This window comes from Onychomys torridus, chromosome 4 (genome assembly GCF_903995425.1).
Source record: "Onychomys torridus chromosome 4, mOncTor1.1, whole genome shotgun sequence".
Taxonomy (NCBI): domain Eukaryota; kingdom Metazoa; phylum Chordata; class Mammalia; order Rodentia; family Cricetidae; genus Onychomys; species Onychomys torridus.
Window position 1 is genome coordinate 79777853 of NC_050446.1, and position 25594 is coordinate 79803446.

At 40.2% G+C, this 25594-nt stretch overlaps 2 protein-coding genes across 2 annotated transcripts in view; one reads left to right on the top strand and one right to left on the bottom strand.

Annotated features, from left to right (window-relative positions):
* The window catches only part of Ccdc73 (coiled-coil domain containing 73), a 124689-nt gene extending 118845 nt beyond the window's left edge, over positions 1-5844 (top strand). The window contains exon 18 of the mRNA XM_036183362.1: positions 4114-5844. Coding sequence (XP_036039255.1) covers positions 4114-4335 — 222 coding nt within the window. The 3' untranslated portion in view covers positions 4336-5844. The remainder of the gene's footprint in view (positions 1-4113) is intronic.
* Positions 4647-18800, bottom strand: Eif3m (eukaryotic translation initiation factor 3 subunit M). Its single transcript, XM_036183360.1, has 11 exons — positions 18671-18800; positions 16706-16838; positions 15518-15656; positions 14959-15082; positions 14575-14669; positions 12430-12513; positions 11523-11622; positions 10613-10694; positions 6312-6455; positions 5266-5326; positions 4647-4843 (listed from the first exon to the last, which is right to left on the bottom strand). Exons 1-11 carry the CDS (start codon positions 18710-18712, stop codon positions 4723-4725), a joined length of 1125 nt encoding a protein of 374 aa, XP_036039253.1. The 5' UTR covers positions 18713-18800; the 3' UTR covers positions 4647-4722.
* Between the last annotated feature and the right edge of the window lie 6794 nt (positions 18801-25594).

Here is a 25594-nt window from a genome sequence, read left to right on the forward strand (position 1 = left end):
TGCATCTGGATACTATAAGCCCTAACTGATCTCCAGAATAATATCAAGAGGGCAACATGGCACCATTTTTCACAATTAAGGCTGATAGAAAACAGCAGGAAAAAGTCACAGTGTATAAATCAAGTAGATACAATCCAGCCTGTTTAGGGGACTGAGGCATCATCTTATGTACTCCTCTCTGTCACCTCAGCTTAGAAATAGTAGATTTGAACATCCAAAGTTTTTTTTTTATTAATAAGCTATCAGACTGATTAATTTGTATTATTTTTGGAAGTGTATGAAAGGATACAATCTCCATAATGCAATGATAAGATTGAAAATAAACAGTATTTGTAGAGATCATATGGCTTCTAGGAGCCCATTCAGTGTAAGAAAAGCAACTAACCATAGCTGACAAGTTGTTTGGTTAAAGTTCTTTATATCTTAGTGTATAGAACCTTACCCAACAAGCTTGTGTTGTTCAAAGTCTTTACCAACAAAACAAAACAAATCCTGTCCAGTACTGGTGTAACTGATAAAGGTAAGCAACAAGAGTACCATAGCAACACACTGTGCAGATCTTGAGCATTTAGAGGCACTAAACAATTCCTTCACACTACAAAGCTGCATTCTAACATCCATAACACAGTTTCCAGCCATGTAGCTCATTTCCCTTTTTATTATTCCTTCCTTCCTTCCCTCCTCCCTCCCTCCCTCCCTCCCTCCCTCCCTCCCTCCCTCCCTTCCTTCCTTCATTTATTTTTTTTGGTTTTTCCAGACAAGGTTTCTCTGTGTAGCTTTGCACTTTTCCTGGAACTCAATCTGTAGACCAGGCTGGCCTTGAACTCAAAGAGATCCGCCTGGCTCTGCCTCCTGAGTGCTGGGATTAAAGGTGTGTGCCTCCACCACCCGGCTCATTTCCCTTTTTAAATGGGAGAAACCTCAAATAAAACACAACTCTTTTCACAGTAGTGAACTTGGCACAAGGAAGCCTGACTTCTCAACTAGTTAAGTTATAATCAAAGTAGAAAGCAAGCTTCGGTCAGAGCTGGACACTATGATGTAAATGAGGTCAGATCTTAACGTGGTCTGCCTAGCCTCCCCTCCCGAATTTTAAGGGTCCAACAGAAATGTCATATCCCTTGAAAACCCATTTTTGTAGTTAATCTCTAAGTTCTTTGTGTCTGATACCTAATGTCCTCCCTGCAGGTAATGTTTCTCAGGATCTGCATTTATAGATTTTATAATTTTCAAAGAAACATGTTTATCACATATCCTGTAAATATTTTTTTCTATTTTACAGATGAAATAACACAAATGTGAAATACTTTTCCAAGATCATTTAGATATAATTATCTATGGTGGACACGCCCTAGTTCAGTCTAATGTTGTTTTTCTCAACTTTTCATAACAGAAAAAAGGTTTGGTTTATTGGAGCATGTAAATTAAACTTCCTGTGTGAAGTGGTATACTAAACATCATTATCCCTCTAAACTTATTATCAGTTATCACATAATGTAGGGAAAAAAATCAGAGGTAGATCTGGAACAAATCACAACTTTTAGAATACACCTCTTATGGGTAAGGAAAATTGTATAGGAGCAAGGCCACGCTCACACCTTTATAAAACCTGTAGATCACGACAACCTGGCCTGTAAAGTCAAAGCACTTACCTGGTACTTCACAGAAAGTTCACCAATCTGTCATACATGAAGGTGATATGATGAGGACGAACAGCCAGAAAAGAGTAATTCAATTTTCATTATATTTCTGTTTCCCTCACCAGTTCTGTACATTTAGGTGTCAATCTAGTTTCCCCATGGCTTCAGAGGGGTGCTTTGTACTTGTTCTGAGTTAGGTGAAGAGTCTGCTGCAATCTTAACTGTATTCAGAAGTGAAGATGGCAAGGGCCTCAAATAAACAAAGCTATTGACTTTACATACCCAATCCCACAGAAGGTCTTGTGGCAAGTTAGGGGAAATACACAAACAAGGTGGAAAGAGGAAGCGGGAAGTGGTGGATTCTAAAAAGTCAAGAACACGGAAAACTGCCCTTTTCTGATCAAGAAAAGTCAAAGAAGTGGGATTTTAAGAAAGTGCTAATTTGTGCTTGGATACCAAATGAATCAAGTATTTTGGTGGCAAAGTAAGAACACTAAGTCATACAGATGAGTCTTACATTCCTTCAGAGTTAGAGCTAGATTTGTTCTTCCCCTACCCTCACTAGTATCTGTGTGTGTGTGTGTGTGTGTGTGTGTGTGTGTGTGTGTGTGTGTGCGTGTGCTTCTTTAGTTTCCAATCTGGGCCTGAGCTACCTATGTTGAACAAACATAGCAGACATTATCAGATGTATATACTTATCTACATTTTAATTCCATGCCAAATTCTAACTTCACCAAATAGTGTCTACAATCCCTCAGAAGCTAATGGGAAAACCAAGGCCTAGAAAAGTTGAGTAGGACTTACTCAGAACCTTGGTTCCAAACTGAGGGGACTAGGGAATGAATTTACACAATATAGCAATTCTCAGGGGAACTTTGGTTAGATTCCACACACTAAACTCATTTAAAAATTCATTACTCTCCATTAGAATGAGATGTTACAAACATGCCATGCTTACCAAAAGCAGACTTTAATGTCAGGCACCTCAAAGGTCTTCCCCAGAATCAATGCACAAAAGATCACAGAGCCCTCTTTGTGACAAGCAATCATTTCCTTACAATTGAAGTGGCTTACTCGATACTAAATTATGGGGTATGGAATATGATGGTACTTGTGTTTTTTCAAGACAGGGTTTCTCTGTGTATAGCTCTGGCTGTCCCGAAACTCACTCTGTAGACCTGGCTGGCCTCAAATTCACTGATCCGCCTGCCCCTGCCTCCCAAGTGCTAGGATTAAAGGCATGTGCTACCACTGCCTGTTCCTCTTGATTTCTAAGACCAAAAGGAAGTAATTGTTTCCACTATAAACTGCTATGATCTATATCTTAAAAAGAGCTAAACCTAAGATTTATATCAAAATGTTTACTATTAGATTGAGATCTCAGAATTTTAATGTAAATTACTTTGTGTTTACAAAATATACATGTAAATGTCTCACACCAAAAACACAGTAACCATCATTTTAAAGCTATTGCATTTTCTCTAAAAAAAAAAAAAAAATGGAATTACATCTAAGGACCAATTTTTTTCCATGAAACCACTTTAAATTTATTTAATAGGGATAAAGTGGAAACAAAGTCAATATTTAACACATAATAGTTAAATCACACATTCATAAAAGGTACTGTTTTTGAAGCTCCTTTGCACACTGTTTATGAAAGAATTTCAAGACCCAGGAAAGTGCTCACAGGAAAGGCAAGATAGATGATTCTGTAGAATAATCGAGAACACTTAGAAAAGGAAGACTAACAGCCAATACCACAATACTGGCATGTCTTCCTGGGTAATGGAATAGTAACGATAGTTTCTTCATATTCCTGTTTTCTAGTATCCCATCAAAATAAACAAATCTCTTCAAATGATGAAGTTGTTTTTTGACTCCAGCGTTTAGATTTAGTGTAATGTCTTGGAAGCATTCCTCTGTCTCAGTGCTCCTTCCTGCTCTTCTCAATAGTCTCTGGAGCCCAACAGAAAAGACCTTTTGTTGTTGTTGGTGGTGGTTTTTTCTTTTTTGTCTTTTTCTTTTTCTTTTTTCAGAGCTGAGGACTGAACCCAGGGCCTTGCACTTGCTAGGCAAGCGCTCTAGCACTGAGCTAAACCCCAACCCCTACCTTTTGTTTTTAGAGTTGACATGTTTGAATTTCTAATCTTCTCCCACTTTGACAGAAGTTACCAAATAGACATTTTTGGGAAGGGAGGGTGTGGAAGATATGTTATCTGCAGAGTTTTAAATTTACTTCATCATAACCCAAGACCTTTCAGAAAACATTTGTGGTATCCCTGGGACACACAAGTGTTTGAAGAGCTACTACATAAGCCTGAGATTCACATTAGGGGCCGCTGCTGCCAAATACCTACAGTAATTCTACGCCTGCCACGAGACAGCTTCATTCTACACTCCTAATTGCAGGCTTCTGGATTCTCCTTACTGTCACCTGTTATGGTAATTCTGTTGGTGAAACGGTCTTTCCTAGGTGAAAGCAGAGCCTCGGATTTCAACTGTGCAACAAAGGCATTCCCAGGCAAAGGAGGTTACAGACACTCTTGATCTACTTGCCCTTTCTCCTGGAAACACTGACTGGCAGAGCCTTATGATAAACCGACTAACTGAAATCGAAAAGTTACTAAGCTTAGAAAATGACAACCAGCCCAAAAAAAGAAAAGCAGAAGAAATGCTGGAAAAAATAAGCGACTAAATGTTGATCAATGCATTCAGTAATCAAACTGGTGTGCTCGCGTGAAAGATTGTTCATGTACATTTCACAGCTAGCTTCTCCTAGTGTTACGAAGACCCACCCCATCATGTATCTGCAGAGCTTGCTATTAGCATCCAGGCCCTTTTAAATTTTATCTCCCTTATATATTCCCTTCAAAGTACTGTTTGTTAAGTTCCTTTCTTTACAGGAAAATATTATGATTTAAGACAAACTGGCCCCTTTTAAACACTGTTTTCTAGAGTTTGTGATATTCCTTAAAACTGAGAAAATAAATAGCCAGACTAGTCAAATTTTAGTTGATAATGTTTTACTATGACGTAGAACATTTTTTCCTCAAAGAATGAACAAAATTATTTGCATAAAAATTCAGGTATCTGAAAGACTCAACAGGCTATTTTTCACTTTGTTCAGGTTCTGTTTCCAGGCGTTCAGAGTGTCGTACAGCTGTTGCCATTGCTGTTTCCCGAACGTCCGATGTGTGCTGTGACTACAAATTAAGAACAAAGTATTAGTCAATCTTTTAACTGTTGAGAGGTCATTCAAAACACCACACAGTTGAATCTTTCTCAAATCAAAAATCAATTAAAGTTAAAGGAGAATTTAAGCATTAGGTGTTTATTTTTAGAAACTCTTTTACCATATTGATCCTCAACAACTATAAAGCAGATACTAAGTCATTAGTATTCTAGCCAGTGCTTAGCCATTAAATGAAATGTGCTGGAAAATAGGACTCTTTCATTAAATAAGCTAATCACATTCAGTCTGAACCTTAATAAAATTATGATAAACAGCCACTGTTTAACTACAGCCAACTGGTAAGGACACTACCTTGGTTCTCTAAACATTTAAGTGAAATAATCGGAACAAACTAAATTGTCCTACAGAAGGAAGCAAAGTATTAGTTCTTACCTGACAACTACTTTTCTCTGGGTCTGGTCAATTTTGCAGTAGACCATTTTAGTTCTTACAGCTGAAAGAGATTTTTACATGTTAGTTATATAGATTTCTAACGAAAAACAGCTAAGGTATGATCAACTGGCCAGAATAAAACTCTACATTTGTAGATAACATTATTTTAAAAAATCAGCTCTTTGAATCTAATACAGAAAATGTAACCAGGAGGAAGGCTATGTGGTGTCTGATGAATGCTGGAGCAAACTATTCAGTGTTAAAATGTTTTTACTGAAAACTCTAGTTCAAAAGGCAGGTATAGTGGCTCACACTTACAGTCTCAGCCCATAGGAAACTGAGATAGGAGAGTTGTCTTGAGTTTAAGGCCAGCCTGGGCCACAGTTCTGGCCCTGTCAAAACAAAGAATTCTATTTTGTTCTACAATTACTCATGGGGAGGATTAGCTTTCAACTAAGGTATTACTTCTTTAGATGACTACTGGAGACTTAGATTATTAGAAACCAAGGCAACAGTTGTACACATTTTTTTAACTGTACAATCTTTCCAATTTGCAAAATTAAAAAGCTTGGAAAAATATTCCTGGTTAACAGTTACGTCATTCTATTTGCATTAATGTGTTTAATTCTTATGATCACACATAACTTCCATTCCTGTCGGCCTATAGGAAGGTGGGGGCTAAAATGTCTGTTCTTTTTATTTTGAGACAGTCTTGTTAGGGACCCCTGGCTGACTTGTGGTAGTCCTTCTGCCTCAGCCTCCAAAGTGTTACAATTATAAGCATGCATTAGAACAGGAAACATCCCTGCTTCTAAGCACCATACATAGCATACTGTGAGATTTTGGAAAACAGGACAAAAGCCTAAAGCCATAATTTATATATTCACTCACTTTTTGTTCTACTCCAAATTTGATTACATGTTAAACAAATATACCTACTACCAAACAACCCAGCCTTGTTAGCATAACGCTCATTTCAAGAAACAAATCTTAGGATCCACATTATAGATATTCTAGAAAGCAATGAGAATGTTTTATTGCCTTACCATCAATAACAAATGCTTCCACATCATCAGCTCCAATCTGTAGTTCTTGCTGCATTGTATCAAAAGAAATCTCTTTATTTTCCACTGCCATTCCCATGAAAGTGAGGAGTCTCATTTTTGCCATATTTTGTTCATGTAACAAGCCTGAATAACAGAATAGTGAACCCTGTTGAGTGTCTATACAAAGGTTTGCACAATCACACTTAAGAGATAGTTGTCACTATATGTGAGCAAGCCTGACAAGTTACATTTGGCATTTGAGTACTGATTTCTTTCTTAACTATATTACCTTATAGTAATGAATAATAGAATACAGGTGATTAGGTCTAAAGGTAAACATGGGCTACAAATACTATTTTTAGGCTCTAAAGGTTTTGGATATTTTTATATTTTTTGGGAGATGAAAATATATATAGCACATTTCATAGATAAATTACCTAAAGCTTATGTTCACCAAGAGCTCTTCATTTAAACAGGTTCTGTGTCACTAGTACTATAAAATAAGTAAAAGATCCTGTTCTTTAAACGAAGAGCTCTTAGTGAATGAACATAAGTTTTGTATATTTGATAGTATAGTGTTTGCCTGACAACTATAAGGGCCCTGAGTTGGGTTCCCAGTACTGAGCACACACATACAACTCTGAAACAATTTGTATTTTCTTCCTTCCTACTTTCTTTTTTTCCAGACAGGGTTTCTCGGTGTAGACCTGGCTGTCCTGGAACTCAAAGATCCTCCTGCCTCTGCCTCCTGAGTGCTGAGATTAAAGGTGTGCACCATGCCTATCTTAAGTTGTATTTTCATATGCCGTTCCCTTTCTGGTCCCTCTGGATTTAGTATTTACAAATCAAGACTGTCATTTAACATTTACAGTATTAAATTTAATACTCAGTATTAAAAATTGTACTGTTAGCAGATATGCATGTTTGATAAGGCCAAAGGATAAAATTACACAAATCATTTAGTATTTGTATTATAATCTCTAATAATACACCCTATTAGTTATTCAGATCACAAAAAAATGTTAGAAGTAGAAGTAAACATAACAAGTTAGCTTTCCTTTTTCTTTAAAACAAACAAACAAACAAACAAAAAACAAAAACAAACCAAAAGAGATCAAGTAATTGACTTACAATTACAAAGGAAGTTGTAGGTAGAGAATTTAAGACCATTTATAAAACAGTGTAGAAGCACAAAATAATCTACAAATTCTAAAGCTCTTTGGATTTTTTTGTCTTCTTTTTATTGAGACAAGGTCTCTCTACATAGCCCTGTCTTAGAACTCACTATGCAGAACAGTCTGGCCTCGAATTCAGAGATCTGCCTGCCTCTGCCTTCCAAGTGCTAGGAGTAAAGGTGTGCGCCACCGCACCCGGCCAGCTCTCTGAAGCTGTAACCGGGTCCTAAGCAGAATGACAGCAGAGTGTTACGTAATTGTTTTGACAGTACTGTATTATCCAAACAAATTTTAAAAAGTAATAGAACTATCTTAAGTATATTGTTAGTTATTTAAGCATCCACAAATAAAATGACAGTTAAAACATTCATGTACTAATGGAAGATTAGGAAAGCCTGTTAATACAGGACATGATCATCTGTTAATTAGCTGTAATTACGATACAGGCTTCCGATTTGGCACAGATTCAACAAAAACATGATCATCATAACTCAAATGAATGAGGTACACAAGTAAGTATTGCTGAGTTTAATGGTAATCTACAAGCATCAAAAAATTAATTAGTGCACATTAACCCTAATTAACAAATGCAAATCAGATGGTGATTAACTTTCTGAAGCAAAGAAGGTAGCAACTGGGTAACACCAGATTACATGTGGACATGTTAGGGCAATTTGGTTGACACAAGACAATGATATGATTGGCCCAAGTTGTCAGTGTTAATTAAAAAAAAAAATGTTTGACAATCTAATGCCACCTGTGGAATGTACTACTTATAACTTGATTTTCACTGTAATAAATAGCTAAAAATACATATAAAACCTCTGACATTAAAATGTAATAACATTTCTTCTAAAGTACCTGTAAAAAAGCTGATTTCTAGTTGAAGGTATTAAAAAAACCAAAGGCAAATTAGGGAATTTGTTTTCTAGTTGGCACAACCTTCTTTCTTGGGAAAAGGCTCTCACTGAACCTGGATCTGACCATTTAGCTAGACTGCCTTGTCTGTAGACCTTGAGATCTGCTTGTCCGTGCATGACCAGCACTAGGGTAACAGACAGACTGCCTCGCTCGCCTAGCTTTGACATGGGTACTGGAATCTGACCCCAGTTCTCATGCTTGCATACCACATACCTTACCTACTGAGACATCTCTCTAGCCTCTAAAAAGACCCTTTAAATAGTTTACTGATGCTCTTGTGCAGGTGCCCCTACTGTAAATGAAAAGAAATGTATCAAAGGAATGAAGATTATCCCTGGAATGAATTGTATGAAATTCATGAAAACAAATTTATAGCCATTACTTTTAAACAAGGAACCAAACACAGCCTTTAGAACTCCTGTTCTGAAAAAGCCAACTATTATGCAGGTAAATCTTGAGTTACAGACCTGAAGGCAGCAGTGCTTTGGTTCATGAACTGGGCTCCCTTCCTAGAGGAAGGCTCAGGGCTCTCCATCGTATTTCAATTTTAAAGTTATAAAAAAATCTAATTTTATGGAAACATTTATTCATTACTAATATGTCAAATCCTTAATGCAGTAATAAAAAAATGTGCATCATTGAGCAATTTCTGCATTGTCACTGACCCTTGTCTTAAAATGCTGCAATATAGAAAACGCAGTTTTAATGCATGCAATAGCTTATGAACCAGTGCTCCTTTGAAACAGTCAATTACACATCGATGGGGGAGTGTCAAAGTGTTAATTACTACTCCTTTTGCCTTGGTGCGTAAATAAAGAGGTTGCTGACATTAACATTCCATCACACGGCTTCATGCCACAAAGCAAATTAACTGGGACAGAATGTGGTTTTCTGGGTCTAGTGCACCTGGCAAAGTATTCTCCATAGAGACACTCACCCGTCTATTTAATCTTGGTGTATTTCAAATGCCTTATGTTCAAATAAGTCAACCTTCCCCCAAACCAATGGCTGTACAGAATGTACAGGTAACGGAAGTTAAGGTTAATCAAACTACAAAATGAGTTTAGTCAGGTATTCCAATAGTTCCTCTTCAGTCTCTACATCTCACATAACCACCAATAAGGCTAATCATTCAATTTTAATCATGAAACACAAATCAACCTCTACTGTATTTTAATTGCTGCTTACCAAGAAATAAAGTCCCTTTATTTCAGTTGACTTAAGCATTTAAACAAAACTAAAACCTGTGAGTTTTACATTGAAAACCTGTTCAAAGGCTGAAAATGGCTTGGCTAGGAAAGACACTTGTCACCAAGTCTAACAACCCATTTGGTACCTGGGACCCACATGGTAGGAGAATGGACTCCTCCAAGTTGTCTTCTGACATCATACATGTATGTATTACCCTCACCACACACACACACACACACCAGTAACTAAAATTTTAATGAAAGTACAAAACAAAACAAAAACACCAAAGATAAAATCAGACTTCTTACGTTGCCTTCTAAATGTAGTTCAGTGTGGTGATACATTGTGTACCCTAATAAAATTGGCCTGAAGATCAGAAGACAGAACAAGCCACTAGATTAAACATAGAGGCCAAGCAGTGGTGGCACACACCTTTAATCCTAGCACTCAGGAGGCAGAGATCCATCTGGATCTCTGAGTTCAAAGCCACCCTGGACTACATGAGATTGACTCAGGCTAGGAGAGAAACAGCCAGGCAGTGGTGGCACACACACCTTTAATGTCAACACTAGAGAGGTTGAGACAGGAAGTGATATGGCTGGATGAAGTAAGGTGTATATGGCCTAAGGAGACAGGAACTGAAGCTGAGGAGTCCTAGAGGTCAGACACGGCAGTGGCTTGCTCCTTTGTCTCTGATCTCCAGGCAAATCTTATTAGGGTACACAATATATCACCACAGTTCAGAGCTTTTACTACTATGCAAATATCACTACACATCCATCTTGGCAGAGCAGTCAACCATATATGGAATATTATTTATTAAAAGGGGGAGAAATCTGATACAATTCTGCAACTATATTATTTTTTTACACATCACCATGCATTCTAACAATAAATTTTAAAAAGTAAGTACTTCTATGCCAGGTGTAATGACTCATGCTCATTCCTGTCTTTCCCTCAAAACAAACAGGGAAAACAAACAAAAAACCAACCCAATCAAAATCAAACACTTACCAAGTGAATCAATGAAGTCCTTATTATTCTGATAGAACTTGACATATGATGCCAATTTAGCACTCACAAAAATGGTTAGTAACTATAGAGATAAGAGACAAAATAGTGTCAAGACAGAAGCTAGATGTACATATTCAGGAGATTTTAAGACACTGACTGCTAACAATAATTCTCCATGTTTAGTGTAGAAGCCTTTACCAGGTTACTGCCCAACCACCCATCTAGTTCATTTAAAAAAACAAACAAAAAAAAATCAGGAAGTACATTGAGTTCTAAGCTACCTAGCCCAAATGGAAAACAATACAAAGAAATTAGTTGTACTTTAAAACTATGGAACATGGATTCTTCTGTTTTGTTTCTAAGAGAATGTCTTGCCATATATAGTTCATGCTGATCCTAAACTTGTGATCCTCAGCCAGGCAGTGGTAGTGCACGCCTTTAATGCCAGCACTTGGGAGGCAGAGGCAGGTGGATCTCTGTGAGTTAGAGGACAGCCTGGTCTACAAAGTGAGTTCCAGGACAGCCAGGACTGTTACACAGAGAAACCTTGTGTCAAAGGAAACAAACAAAAAAACCTCAAAAACTTGTGATTCTCTTACTCCAGCCTCCTAAATGCTGGGACCAAGACTTGCTATTTGTGGGTTTTTTTTTTTTTTTTTAATCTTAATTTGGGGCAGTGATATTAAGTAATAAAAAGAAAAGTGTATTTGTGAAGTTCAATTGTCTAGACCAAGGAAGAAGATAAAGAAACAGTGTTCAGCAGACAGAAAAGGTTGGTCCTATCCTAACACTAGTCTGTTCCCAACAGAGGGTAGGTCTTCCACAGGAATTCCAAACAAAAAGGGACCGCCGCTTCAGCGTGTAAGACTCCAGAGAGAACACTATTCACACCAAAGGACAAACTACTTACATCATGGATAAGCTCGCCTTCCAAAAATTTGACTGGCTTTAGAGTAAGAAGATGGTCAAAAAGAAAGGCATTTGGATCCTTCAGTGCCCGCACAATACACCTTGATAAGAAAACAAAAAGCAAGCTGGGCCTTGAAATCATAGTTTGTCTCTGATTACCTTGCAGATCATAAGATATATTTAATTTAGTAAACTGAGAGTTCAGTATCCAACAGCAAAAGATAGAGTTACAACAGGTCACTGTCTTTTTACTGCGGTATGCTTTGTTAGCCGTGATGCAATGGCAAGAGCTCACAGGTGTCGAATCTCACTCACCCTTACAGACTGTACTCATGACCACTTACCCTCACAACAACCTAACGGACCGTTCTCATGACCAGGTTAGAGATCATGAAAGATACTCAGAAAAACAAAAACTCATCTCGACATTACAAATTAAGGTCTGGGGAGAAGTTTAAACACTGATAATCTAACCCCAAAGCAGGGACCTTTGCCATTATCCATCTGTGTGCCAACTCCCGCTGTGTCCAAGTCCACGGGCAGTAATAACCCTATATGGAAATTTCATAAAAATCTAATTCTAGCCTCACTGTTATGTTAAATCTAGGATTATGAAAATCCTTAGTTTCTCATTAGTGACTGGCTAAATTCTGAAAAGTAACCAAACTTTTTCCTGTCTACATACCTTATTAAGAGAAACTGACCTCAGAGTGAGTTATTAGCTACAAACAGCACAAGCCTGTACAGTAAATACCAAGTGGCTATTTCACATGTATTATCAACCCTCAATGTGCTACTGACTAGCTCTGGCCTGCTGGCAGCTGCAGAGATTATGTCAATTGCTGAACTGAATTCTGTAGCTCACCTAATTGTTGGCAAGTGCTCACCCAAACAATGCTCAGTGTTACCTGTGGGCATCAACTCGAGCCTGGGAAGCATTGTCTTCTGTGTAACTCCCCAGCAATTCCACCATGACCTTTGATGCAGCATCACTAAAAAAAAAAAAAAAAAAAAAAAAAAAAAGCAACATTTCAACGTCTGAATTTTGTTAGTCAGTCATCCTCTACAAATACTTATGCATATATAAAAGTGACCAAGATGGCTTTTCTCAAGGTATGACAGGTGAGCTGAGATTCCCAAAAGAATCAATCTCTCTTTCCCTCTAGTCTTTGCTGTGAGAAAGGCAGGGCAAAAAGACTTGCCAAGCAAAAAAGAGGTGAGTGAGTATAAAGCTCAAGATAGGTAGGTTGTTAAGACAATGTGGCTGCTGCACCAACATCACACATTTAAATCACTGCTTAAAATAGCTCTCCAGTTTAAATTATCCTTAAAATTATGTGGACTGTCAATTCTTACCATGTAAAAGGGATAAAATAATTGAACCAATTTATTTAACTCGGATGCTTATAAAATGCTTATCCTGGCTGGGGATGTAGCTCAGTGGTAGAGTGCTTGCAAAGTATGTAAAAGGCTCTGGATTCTAGCCCCAGTACTTCCAAAAATCAAGCAAGCAAACCCAGCATTTACCTTTGTCCTTTCTTAGTTCCTTTAATTAGTGAATCTTCAGACAGTTCAGAAATTATTGCTAAGCTGAGAAAAATTAGGTTTTGCCCCCTTTTCTAGATTATTTTTCCTTTCCTATCTGCATTCAACCTGAGAAACACAGTAGGAAATGTGTTTGCCTTGAGTTCAAAGATATATATAGACATAGTTATGTGGCACTTAACATCTTATACACAGTACTCTTAATTATAAAAATCCAAAGGAAAGCATTAAGAAACCCTGTGTACTACTCATAGTTAATTAGCTTATTCTCCATCCCAGGCACACCACGTCTTCCAACTTTAGCAACCACAGTATAATTCAATCTAGTACAATAAGAAAGAATAAACAAGTCTTTCTTATTAAAATTCAAATACCCCATTTAAAATGCATAGCGTGGCAGGACATATAAGGGCTTAGCTAGCTAGGATCAGTCTTTAAAATGTAGGCATGCACGTGGTGCAGACACATATGCAGGTAAAACATCCCTGCACATAAAAAAAAAACACAGACACACACACACACACACACACACACACACACACACACACACACGAGTGAAATTTTTTTAAAAAGAGAAAGTATTCAGCAGTGGTTAAGTATATTCTAATAGCTAACACCAGGACATGTCCAGTAGCCCTGGGAAATGCTACTGACCTACCCAGATCTCTCTGAGAACAGCTCTGGAATTCAATTATTTCCTTTCCATACATAACAGACTAAAAGCCAAACAAGCAATGATGAAGAGGAATTACCAACTCCAGCAGCACCTGACATTCACAGGCAATCACCACACCCATCACCTAAAACCAGTGTTGGAAAAATCAACTCAATTCCTAAAGGAAAACTTAAAAATGAAAAGTGTGACAGGGAAAGATAGTCACATTCAGCATTAGCCCGTGTTTGCTTCAATAATGAAGCCTTTAAACCCGACCTGCGCTGTCCTTTCTGGTCTGAGGTAAGGAGGAGGAGTACTGCTTCCCTTTAAGTACTCCAGCCACACCAGGCAGTCTGTTCTACTCAGGGTCATACAAGTGGTGAGCTCAAGGTCTGCACCCCACAGGCCTGACTCCACAGCCTGAATACTTAGGTACACACCTGTCCTCTTGGAGTCTGCATGGACTCCATCTGATAGGGTCTTCAAAGGAAACTACTTCCTCTCAGTGCTTCCCTGACGACTGGTTACAATGTTGTCACAAGCAGGCAAGCATGGAGTAAATTGCTCTCTGCCAGGATGAGAGGTACACACCAACCACACCTGGCTTCCCTGTCTCTGGGTATGGAAGTCAGGGCTCTACTCATGCAAGCCCTCTCCTAATTATGCTCTATCTCCAGCCTCTGGCCCAGTTAGTCTTTGTAATGACCTTTAAACTTAGTAGCTAAAATCTAAGAAATAGAATTCTGATGACTGTGGAGAACAAAGGAAAACTACTGGCTCAACCTGTCTTCAAGGAATGTCCCCACCTACTTAAAATAGCTGGGGATATCGTTAGTGCAGGACTTCTGAATACCTTTTCTTACAATCCACAAGCGCCTCATAAAGTAGTCTTAAGAGGGTGTGTTTCTTTTCTGTGGTGAGCTTCCAGTCGGAAATCCACTTTCTCACCTACAATGAGATTTACAAAAGAGAAATTATTCAAACAGCTGAGCAGCAAATGATAAGTTTTAAACACTTAGAAGGCACAGTGATTGGTTCCAAGCTCACCCACAATGACACAGCAAGTTTGAGGCCAGCCTAGGCTACACAAGATCCTGTCTCAAAAAACTACATCCCACACTTTTCCAAAGAAGAAACAGAGATATGGTTTAGGACATGCAGAGCTGCTACTATCCTAGCTATAACCTAAGCAAGCTACATTCTTACAAACAGAACATGCACTCCACAAAACACTCACTTGATCCAGCTCAGTTGGGATGTACTGGATGGCCCCACATGATGCCGCCACCTTGATGAGGCTGCAGTACACTGTGTATCTTACCGGAGTGTTCTTATCCATCCCGTGGAAAAGGTTGCTGAGCCTGGTTAAAAACAATGTTTGAGGTCAGCAGTCAAAAGTATTAACTGAGGTTATCTGCTCTCACAACAAACCCGAGGCAGCACTAACAATCACTTCCTAGTACAAGAGGGAATGGGGCACAGAAAGTTAAGAGGCTGCCCAAAACAAAACTGCTGGCAGCTGAAATTCCAAAATTCCTGCTTTTAACAATCACAATGTATGCCATACAAGCAGCCCTTTGAGTGCTTTGTTTCTAAAATAAGGTTTATTTTTATTATTCCAAAGGGCGTGTGTATGCACGTGTGCTCCCACACAGGTACCAGCAGAGGCCAGAAGTAGTGGATCCCCAGGAGATGGAGTTATTGGAAGTTGAGAGGCCTGACATGAGAGACAGGAACCAAACTTGGGTCCTCTGTGGAGTCACCTCCTCAGTCTCCTCTTGCAGTCTTAAACTTACAATTGCAGTCTCAGAGATGGGCGTTCACCTTCCCGAAACTTGACCAACTTTTCACACAGACTTTCAATCAATGCTTCTTGCTTGTCTGGTTCCAGGATCAAGAGGAGGGATACTACACTGTTCATCACACTTTCAACATCTACACAGGCAACAAGAACACAATCAGCAGAGATATAACATGCAGCACGCCTAGTTCAGTATGTTATTCCTAGTGTTCTAATACAAAGTTTCTCTAAAAATACATAGTTTGGCTAGTGTGAAAGTTTGAGAAGACACTTGATTTCAGGGGAGCAGTAAGTAGATATAGCATCCATGAGTTCACACTGCACCAGCACCAATACAAAGCCAACATTCAGAAAGCACGTGGTGATTTACATGTTCATTTATTTTCTTTTATAATTTTTATTGGCATAATATCCAATCATCTTGAAATTACCTGCTGGATTTTTAGGCTGGTGTGTCTCAAATGAAGAAAACTTTGTACCTCATGTAGAGAATTACTTAGAAAGGAAAGACTGTTAAATTTCTAACTGGTGAATTTTCAAGTATTATAGTTATTAATTGCACACAAAAATTGTTTTAAAGACTATTTATTATGTACACAGAAGAGGGCGCCAGATCTCATTACAGATGGCTGTGAGCCACCATGTGGGTGCTGGGAATTGAACTCAGGACCTCTGGAAGGGCAGTTGGTGCTCTTAACCTCTGAGCCACCTCTCCAGCCCCACAAAATTTAACCTCTAAAGCTTAACAAGGATTTCTGAACTCACAGTACAGAAATTCTAGCTCTATCTCAATAAATGGGGAGCAGCCTAACAATTATATATTACTTGAAATAATGCCCTCTTTGATGTCTATCCAAACCTCTTTAGTTCATTTTAAAACCATCAACATGTAGTATGTGTAGAAACACCGATATACATATTTAAGACGTTTTCCCCAAATGGCTTACTTTACAGGTCTAACAGAAAAAACTGAAATTATATGAAAAGATTACATTAAAAACAACTGCTTGAAAATCTTTAATTTAAAAATATTTTTCTATATTTTGATTGTATTCTTTCCCTTCCACACTGCTTAAAAATCTTAAGTCTCAAACAAAAGCATAAAACTGACAAGAAAAATTTTAAGTAGGTAAGTTCTCTTATGACTAGTAAGAAAAATTTTGTAGAAAGAATTAAAACAAACCTTTATCATCTTCCTTTAGACACACATCACAGGCTTCAATAATCTGAGCTAAATCTACATGAAGTCCACCTTCTGAGTTCTCTTCTGAGATCTCTGCTCCTTTTGATTTCAAATAAGCGCGAAGTTCAGCTGCCTGTGAATCAAACAGGGTTGCTAAATTTCTATGTCCATTTAGACTGACTCATGACAAAACACAAAATATCAAACCCATCTGCCCAGCTTCCAAAGTAACATGCAAGTGCTAACTAACAGCCTTCAAGTTGTGTTGATTCTCACTCTCCCTACAGCCCAGGCAGACACTTCACCAAGATCATCTTCAGTTTCCTGTCAGCTGCATCCTGCTAGACTTCCAGCCAGAAGCAAATGCTTTCTCATATAGCCCAAGGGGTTGCCACTGAGAGGGAAGGGGACTGGAGAGAAGTCAATCTGATTAGGGTCCTATCAAAAAACTAATTACTTAAGTAAGTCATTTGGACCTTTCCTGCTTTACTCCCTAATTGTGATCTTTAGCAACTTTTTTCTTTGACGGTTTGGTATTCATGTAGTCAAACATGAATGCAGATGATTTTTAAATCTAATAAAATAAAAAACTGAAGCAGCAGATGAAAGAATTTCACTAGAAAATGCACAGGTGGCAAGGAGCAGTGGTGCACAACTGTGGTCTCAGCACTTGAGACAGAGGCAGGGGGATCTCTACGTTCCAGGCCAGCCAAGGCTATTTAGTGAAACCCTTCTCAAAAACAAAACAAAATAGAAAATGCACAGGTGTCAAACTGCCTGGACAAAGCAAAAGAACCAATATTTTATTCCCACCAATGTGTTTAGCTACCTCAGAAACCTAATAAACACATAGATCTGATAGTATTATTTTTCCAAGTAACATAGTAACTTCATATAAGAAGTTGGTATGGGCCGGCCCGCACCTTTAATCCCAGCACTTGGGAGGCAGAGGCAGGCAGATTTCTACAGAGTGCATTCCAGGACAGTCAGAGCTGTTACACAGAGAAAACCTGCCTCAAAATTCTTCCTTATTATACAAATTTATAATCCAATCAAGATTTCTAAAAAGCTCTGTTCACTTCCTGTTTTACAAACCTTTTTCTAAGAATTAGTCAAGTTTAATGTTTTTGTATCATTCTTGCTGACCACAAGTGATTATGGGACAGAAATTAAGGAAAACGAAGACAGACAAATGGAATTTTATCAAATATAATGGTGAAGCAGTCAAATTCTATGCCTGAAAGGAATCACTAGTATGAAATTCATGCATTACCCAACAGTAACATAAGAAATGGCACTGTACAATACGACCAACGACAATATTCACAGACCCTGGAGGAAGTACCTTTTCGGTAAACATTAGCCAATTATTGGTTAACACGCTTCCATTGCTATCAATTACTTTCTTCTGCATCTTTCTATGTGTACATAACTCCCTTTCCGTTCTTGTTTAACATATGGAACCTCAGGTTTCTGTCAGAGAGGATCGCGAACACACACACGACTACGAAAACTGTCTTCAGAAATTAGTTTAGGCCACACAAAATTAAAAAAGAATGTCACTCCAACGACTAAACTTCTGTTGTGAGTTAAACGAGCAGCCTCTGTCCTGCACACCAGGAGCATACGCCCCACAGCAGACATGGGGCTGGCTGACAGGTGGAACTGCGGGAACAGAAAACACGGGTCCACGCAGACAGCAGAAGCCGCCTAAGACAAGCATTTGGCTGACAGCTCCAAGTGCCTTTCCCCGTCCTGCTCACGCCGACCCTGCGAACTTCAGACACCGTTCCCTGAAAGTTCTAGGTCGTCATCCGAGCCTTCGACTGTGTCCCGACGCCCCCCAGGCCTGCGTCCTGGCCGTCCGCCGCGCGCGCCGAGACCCGGGCCAGGAGAGCGCGCCCCCCGCCTCGGTCCCGGAGGTCGGCCCACACCCGCCGCGCCCGCGGGCCCCGCAGCGTGCACCTGGTCTTCCTCGCTGATGTCGATGAAGGCCGGGACGCTCATGATGAAGGCCCGGCTGCGGAAGACTCTCCGTTCGAGAACCACGCCGACCGGAAAAGGGAGCGGGGCCGCGCGGCGTTACGCACAACCGCTTCCGGGTCAGCCAGAGAGGGCCGGCCTCGTGGGCGGGGCCCACGGCGCTACTTCCTCCCGGCGGAGGTCTGGTCCAGCGCTCCGCCTCCCCTCAGCGCGGGCTCCTCCCTAAACCCCACCCCCCGGAAATTTAGGTGGGCTGGGCTAATTTGTCCGCTGCGGGTCAAGCTCTGCCCCAGGCAGCCACAGGAGCCTGCCTCTTTATACAACGTCCCGAGCCTAGCGAGCTCTTGCTGACTCGGACAGTCTTCCAGATGGTCCCTGTCCTTAAAGCCTTGGAACTTTTGTTTTTTTTTTTCTGTGTTATGCTTCAACTCAGTTTGCAGGTCCAGTTGCTAAGCAGTGTTCCTTGCTATTTGAGGGTGACTAGTTTTCAAAGATGCTCCCACTTAACTAATAAGGACTTAGCCCGAATACACAATATCACAGTATCTGTTACTGATTATCTGTTAGGGATTGATTCCAGCATCTCCCCTCCAAAGATGCCAAAACCTATGAGTGCTCAAGACCCTTCTGTAAAAATGGCTTAGTGTGTGTATACTACCTCTGCACATCTTTCTGTATACTTTAAGTCATCTCTAGGGTACTTAAAATACCCAATACGATGTAATTCTATGTATTGTGTTTTCTAGGGAATGACAAGAAAGTCAACGAGTCTGGGACAGATATTTTCCTAGAATATTTTAGTCTGCAGTTGATTAAATCTGGATGCAGAACTTGGAGCTATGGAGGACCAATTACATAAAGAACGTTGAAAACGCAACAATAAGGGAGAGATGCAATTAAAAAGTGGGCTGAAAAAGTGAAAACAGACCTCATCAGAGAATATGCACATGGTATCCTCAGTTGAGAAAATGCCACATCAAATGGCCTGTCAGGCATTTTCTTGATTAATGATTGAAGTGCAAGTGGGCGGACCCAGCCACTGTGGGTGGTGCCTCCCTGGGCAGATGGCCCTGATTTGTATTAAAAAGCAAGCTGAGCTAGATATGAGGACCAAGCCAGTAAGCAAACCTCTGCTTTAGTCCCTGTCTCGGGTTCCTGCCTCAGGACCTGAGAGCTGTAAGATGAAAACACCCTTCTCCCAAGTTGTTTTTGGCCAAAGTTTTGTCAGCAGTGGAAAGCAAACTAAGAATCTCCCTGGAGTACTGGGCTACAAAGTAGAATGAGCAGGAGATACAGTCTCAAGGAAGAAAGGAAGGGAGGTTGGTTGAAAAGAGGGAAGGGAGGGGAGGGAAAGGGTGGAAGATGGAGGAGAATGGAGATGAGGAGCTTGAACATACTAGAATGCCCTTCTCAGAATTGTAAATAGGAGAAGATACCCAATAGTCCTGTGAAAATATTGATACACTAGTTAATAGTTAAGGCCAAAACCAGGGCACTGAAGCTGGAGTACAGTTCTTGCTCATCATCACAGTAACCTTTTGCTTTGTATTTTGAAAGGTGACACTTTCCCTGAGATTTATACTTTTCTTTCTTTCCTTTTTTTTTGTATCTGTTCTTTTTAAAAAAATGATTTATTTGTTTTTATTTTATGTGCACTGGTGTTTCGTCTGCATGTGTGTCTGTGAGGGTCAGATGCCCTGGAACAGGAGTTACAGACAGTTGTGAGCTGCCATGTAGGTGGTAGGAATTGAACCCAGGTCTTCTGGAAGAGCAGCCAATGCTCTTAACCCCTGAGCCATCTCTCCAGCCTGTATTTATTCTTTTGTTTGTTTTTGTTTTGTTTGTTTTCAAGACAGGGTTTCTCTGTGTAACAGCCCTGGCTGTCCTGGACCTCACTTTGTACACCAGGCTGGTCTGGAACTCTCAGAGATCCGCCTGCCTCTGCCTCCCATGTGCAGGGATTAAAGGCGTGCGCCACCATGCCCATTGAGATGAATACTTTTCAACCCTACTTTCAGTTTCTCTCCTAGTCAAGATGAGAATGTGTTGATCCAATTGTTTTCAACTTTATTGTTACCAGCTTTCTCTTCAGTATTTCATTTGAACGCATCGATAAATCTTTCTTTAAAAATACATAGATTTTGTTGAATATTTTAATATTAACAATCCCCCTTTGTACCACTCCCCCCCTTTTTTTTTAAAAACCACTTTCCCTTATTCTGTGACTTTTTGAAGTAAAAGGATGTGACTTTGAGAAGTAAAGGAATGTGGCTTCAGGGGACTCTCAGAGGGAGGCAGAGAAAGGATAGGGACACATTACTTGAGGCTTTAGGTATTTATTCATTAAAAAAGTATTGATCTCTCTGACATCATAATGTACCAGGCACTGTTGCAGGTGTTTTGAGCTACCAGAGGGAACAAAATTAAGGCATGCAACTCATTTATTGTCTACGTTGCTGTGATAGAATCAAACCCATGGCTTTGTGTGTTATAGGCAAACTCTCCATCACTAAGCAATAAACTGAGTCCTTGTCTCATTAGGGTTACTATTGCTATGACGAAATACCATGACCAAAAGTAAGTTGGGGAGGAAAGGGTTTATTTGGCTTACACTTCCACATCATTGTCCATCATTGAAGGAAGACGTCAGAGCAGGAACTCAAATGGGGCAGGAACCTGGAGGCAGGAGCTGATGCAGAGGGCATGGAGGGGTGCTGCTTACTGGCTTGCTCCCCATGTCTTGCTCAGCCTGCTTTTTTTCCCCCAGTTTTTTTGTTTTTGTTTTTGTTTTTGTTTTTTTGAGACAGGGTTTCTCTGTGTAGCTTTGGAGCCTGTCCTGGATCTCGCTCTGTAGACCAGGCTGGCCTCGAACTCACAGAGATATACCTGCCTCTGCCTCCCGAGTGCTGGGATTAAAGGCGTGCGCCACCACCGCCAGTCCTCATCCTGCTTTTTTATATAACCCAGGACTACCAACCCAGGAGTGGTACCACCCACAGTGGGATGGACCCTTCCCACGTCAATTAGTAATTAAGAATATGCCTTACAGTTTGCCTACAGCCTGATCTTATGGAGGCATTTTCTTAATCAAGATCCCCTTCTTTCAGATAATTCTAACTTGTGTCAAGTTGACCTAAAACTAGCCAGCTCAATCTACAATTTTTCGATGATACTTTTATCAAATTCATTTTTTAGCTGAGTAAAAAACAGCATTGTTTTTAGTTAATGAAATGTTTTCTGACCATGTAAGATTTTTTTTCCTAATAAATCTCTCTCAATTCAGACAAATGGTGCAAGGAAAGCTGTCTCCTGTGTGGCAGGAGACGTTCTGAATGTTTCAGATGAAAAGTTTAGAGTCACTTGAAATGGGAGCCAGCTGATTCCAATCTGCGGCCTGATACAAAATGGAAGTCTTTGGTGTGTCAGAAGCAGTGAAGAGTTACCAGTTGCTACCACACTAATGATCTGTCACTACTATATCATACCCTTCTTGAGACTTTCTCAACCATGTCCTCAGAACTTCCCAACACAGAAGGAGCAGAAAGTTGAACAAAACTCTAAATATTCTGAAAGGCAAAGCCATTTCTCTAGCTGATGTGGGTGTTGGTTTGCTTTTGAGTTGGGGGTCTCATGTCGCCCAGGTTAGCCTCGAACTAAATTGTGTAGTTGCAACTGACCTTGAAAACCTACCTCTCTTGTTTCTACTTCCTGAACTACAAAGCATACCTTTTACGTGAATGCTGGGGACTCAAACTTAGATACTGGTGATGGCGGAGCAATTACTCCTGCACACTGAAGCATCTCCCTAGCTCTCCTTCTATGTTTAATTCTTTATTCTTTCTAATTAAAAAGTCTGGAAAACTTGGATTTGGCATCTGTTTGGGGGATCCGTGTCTGTGTTGGGGGGAGGGCCCACATGTGAATCCCCACACGTGAATGTGGAGTTTAGGGGGTAACTTTTGAACTTGCACAGTGCCCACTGGGCCATCTCCAAGGCCCCAGGCTCTTTAATTTTAAAACACCACTTTATTAGAACTGACTCATTCACTCTTGTCTTTCTTCCTATTTTGATGTAGAGAACATGGCTTTGACCGCGGCGGGAACTGCCACAATCCAACTGAAACCTAGCTGTGGCCTGAAAGGGAAAAGTCGCAGTGGCAGGGAGAGATGGAATAGGGCTCATGTCCTGATACCAGGAAGATGTGGTGCCAACCACAAATGCCTTTCTCTGGGCTTGTTTTCATGTAAGAGGAAATGAACCTCCATCTTGTTTTCATGTGCAATTATGTGGGCTTTGCCTCATACAAAGGAACCTAATTTTGACCAACTCAGGAAAAAGCTTGAGGTCTGAAGTTGTCATTTTGGAAATGAAAGACTTATTTATGTAAGTGCATAATTACTGGTTTTTACTGTGCACATTTATGGTGGGAATCTTGGGCTCCCCTGGCTGCTGTGATGTAATGCTGAATTCAGGACACTACTATCCTTTTAGGATCTCAGAGTTTTACAGCTAATAATTAAGTTTTATACTAGTGAGGCAGCATATGATTACAGCGACTTTATAGGGAAACCAAGAGTGTTGAGTTCTGCTGATGGGCGCCTTTCTGACACAGATCACACATGAGCTATAGCAGAATGAGCTCAGAACCTGATGTCTCAAACAAGCTGACCACAGGAAGCACGGTCTTCCCGATAGCCTCGGTACAAGGGGGAAATGCCTCAGGTTCACCTCTTCACTTCATGGGGCACAGCCAGCTTTGGAAACGTGTGAATCTGTTGGGTCTGAAGAAGACATATTTATCATTCACTTTTTAGAAGTAACTTTAGAAAGGCATGCATAGCCCCACGGGAAGAATTCAGTGTTTGTCCAGAGTCTTTTTTTTTTTTGGAGCTGAGGATCGAACCCAGGGCCTTGTGCTTGCTAGGCAAGCACTCTACCACTGAGCTAAATCCCCAACCCCTGTCCAGAGTCTTAGTGACAGTAAATGATGCAAATACAAGAGATTTATACACTGGTCATTTTTTATTTTTAAGAGGAAAACAAAACCCTTCCTATTCTGAGCTCCTATATAAGCCACACCAACCAGAACCTTGCTCTGTCTGTGTTCGTCAAGGCTCTCTAGAATGGCACCAAGAGAAATGTGTGATTATGGGAGGTGATTTAGGAGATCTGTCTGCACCACCAGAGGCTGGGGGGGGCTTGTGGTGACTGTCTTCTTTCGAGTAGGAGAGCTGAGAAAACCAGGAACTGCTCAGGCTAAGAAGCTGAAGATTCGGTGTGAGAGGGCTGGAGGGTGCAGGCTCAGCCGAAAGCTGAGTGGACATGTGTAGATGCTAAGGTAGCTGCAGCCTGATCTAGGGCCCAGCACTCACACAGAATCCAGCTTCCCCTTCTCCCTTTTACCCACCTGCAGCCTATTGGACAGGGCCACTCACAATCAGCAGGTCCTTCCCCATCAAGGGCCTACTGACCTTATTACTTTCTTTAAACAACAACAACAACAACAAAGGCATTAGTCGGGTCTGGTGTTGCAAGCCTTTAGTCCCAGCACTAGGGAGTCAGAGGCAGATGTATCTCTATGAGTTTGAGGCCAACCTGGTCTACATGGTGAGTTCTAGGCTAGCAAAGGCTACATAGTGAATGAGACCCCATCTCAAAAAGAGAAAGAAAGGAAAGTTCAAGTAAAGAAAATAATTACTTAAAGTGAATCCACACGTTCAGAGGTTTTAGGCAGCTGCTATCATAAGACACAATGCACACCAGCAAATATTCTTAACTGGGGGGTGGGGGATGGGTAGGCTACCACACCTAAAAGCTTCTGTTTATCCCTGAGTTTTGGTTGTTGGTACATTTGTTTTAAAAATAGAATGTGTGAAGCCAGGTGGTGGTGGTGCACATTTTTAATCTCAGCATACAGCAGGCAGAGGCAGGCAGATCTCTATAATTTCAAGGCCAGCCTGGTCTACAGATTGTGTTCCAGGACAGCCAGGGCTGTTACACAGAGAGACCCTGTTTTGGAAAAAAAAATTTAAAAAAAAATGGAATGTGTACTTTTAAATGTTTGTATTGAAGTGTAATGTATGCTCAGAAAAACACACAAGCTGTGTAGCACACACTATGGTGAGTGACCATGGATCTCCACCCTGTCTACTCTAATGATAGGCATATAAAATGCAATATGTGGCTTTGAGAAACAGTTTGGCAGTTTTTAAAGGGTGAAATGGTGATTCTGCCCATAAGCATATCTCCAAGAGAACTAAAAAGAATATATTCATAGAAAAGCTGGGCCATGATGGCTAAGGTAGCAGCTTTGTGGTAGAGGTGAAATTCTGAGTGCAGTTATTGGGACTGAAAAAAATAAAAAAAATAAAAATATAAATCTTCAGCCATACATGTATGAGCATGTTTATAGCTGCATTATTCATAAGGACAAAATGTTCATAGTAGCCAATGCCCATCATTGGGTAGACATATAAATGCAACATATTTTTGCACAGTGGAGTATTATTCTTCAATAAAAAGGAAGAAAAATGGCACACATACTACATCAGACATGAACCTTGGTGACAGTGTGCTAGATGACATGTGGGCCTTGGGTGGACATTTAGGATCCAAACTATAGGTCAGGTAGAAGGGCACCATTTCCTGGCCTTCTTTGCAGCTGGGATGTAGATGTAACATCTGGTTAATAAAAGAACAGGAGAATTGCTTTGTGGAGCTCTCTAGAAAGTTCATTAAATGGAAGCAGATTTATCTTTCAGGACCCTTTATTATTCCCCCCTCTTCCTCCCTACACTGGGTGTAAGTGGGAGCTGGAGGTGAGGCATCCAGTTTACATCCCCAAGGTAACAAATGGAGGGTGGATTCTATAAGCCAAAGGAATATACTCAAAAGCTAAAAGCACC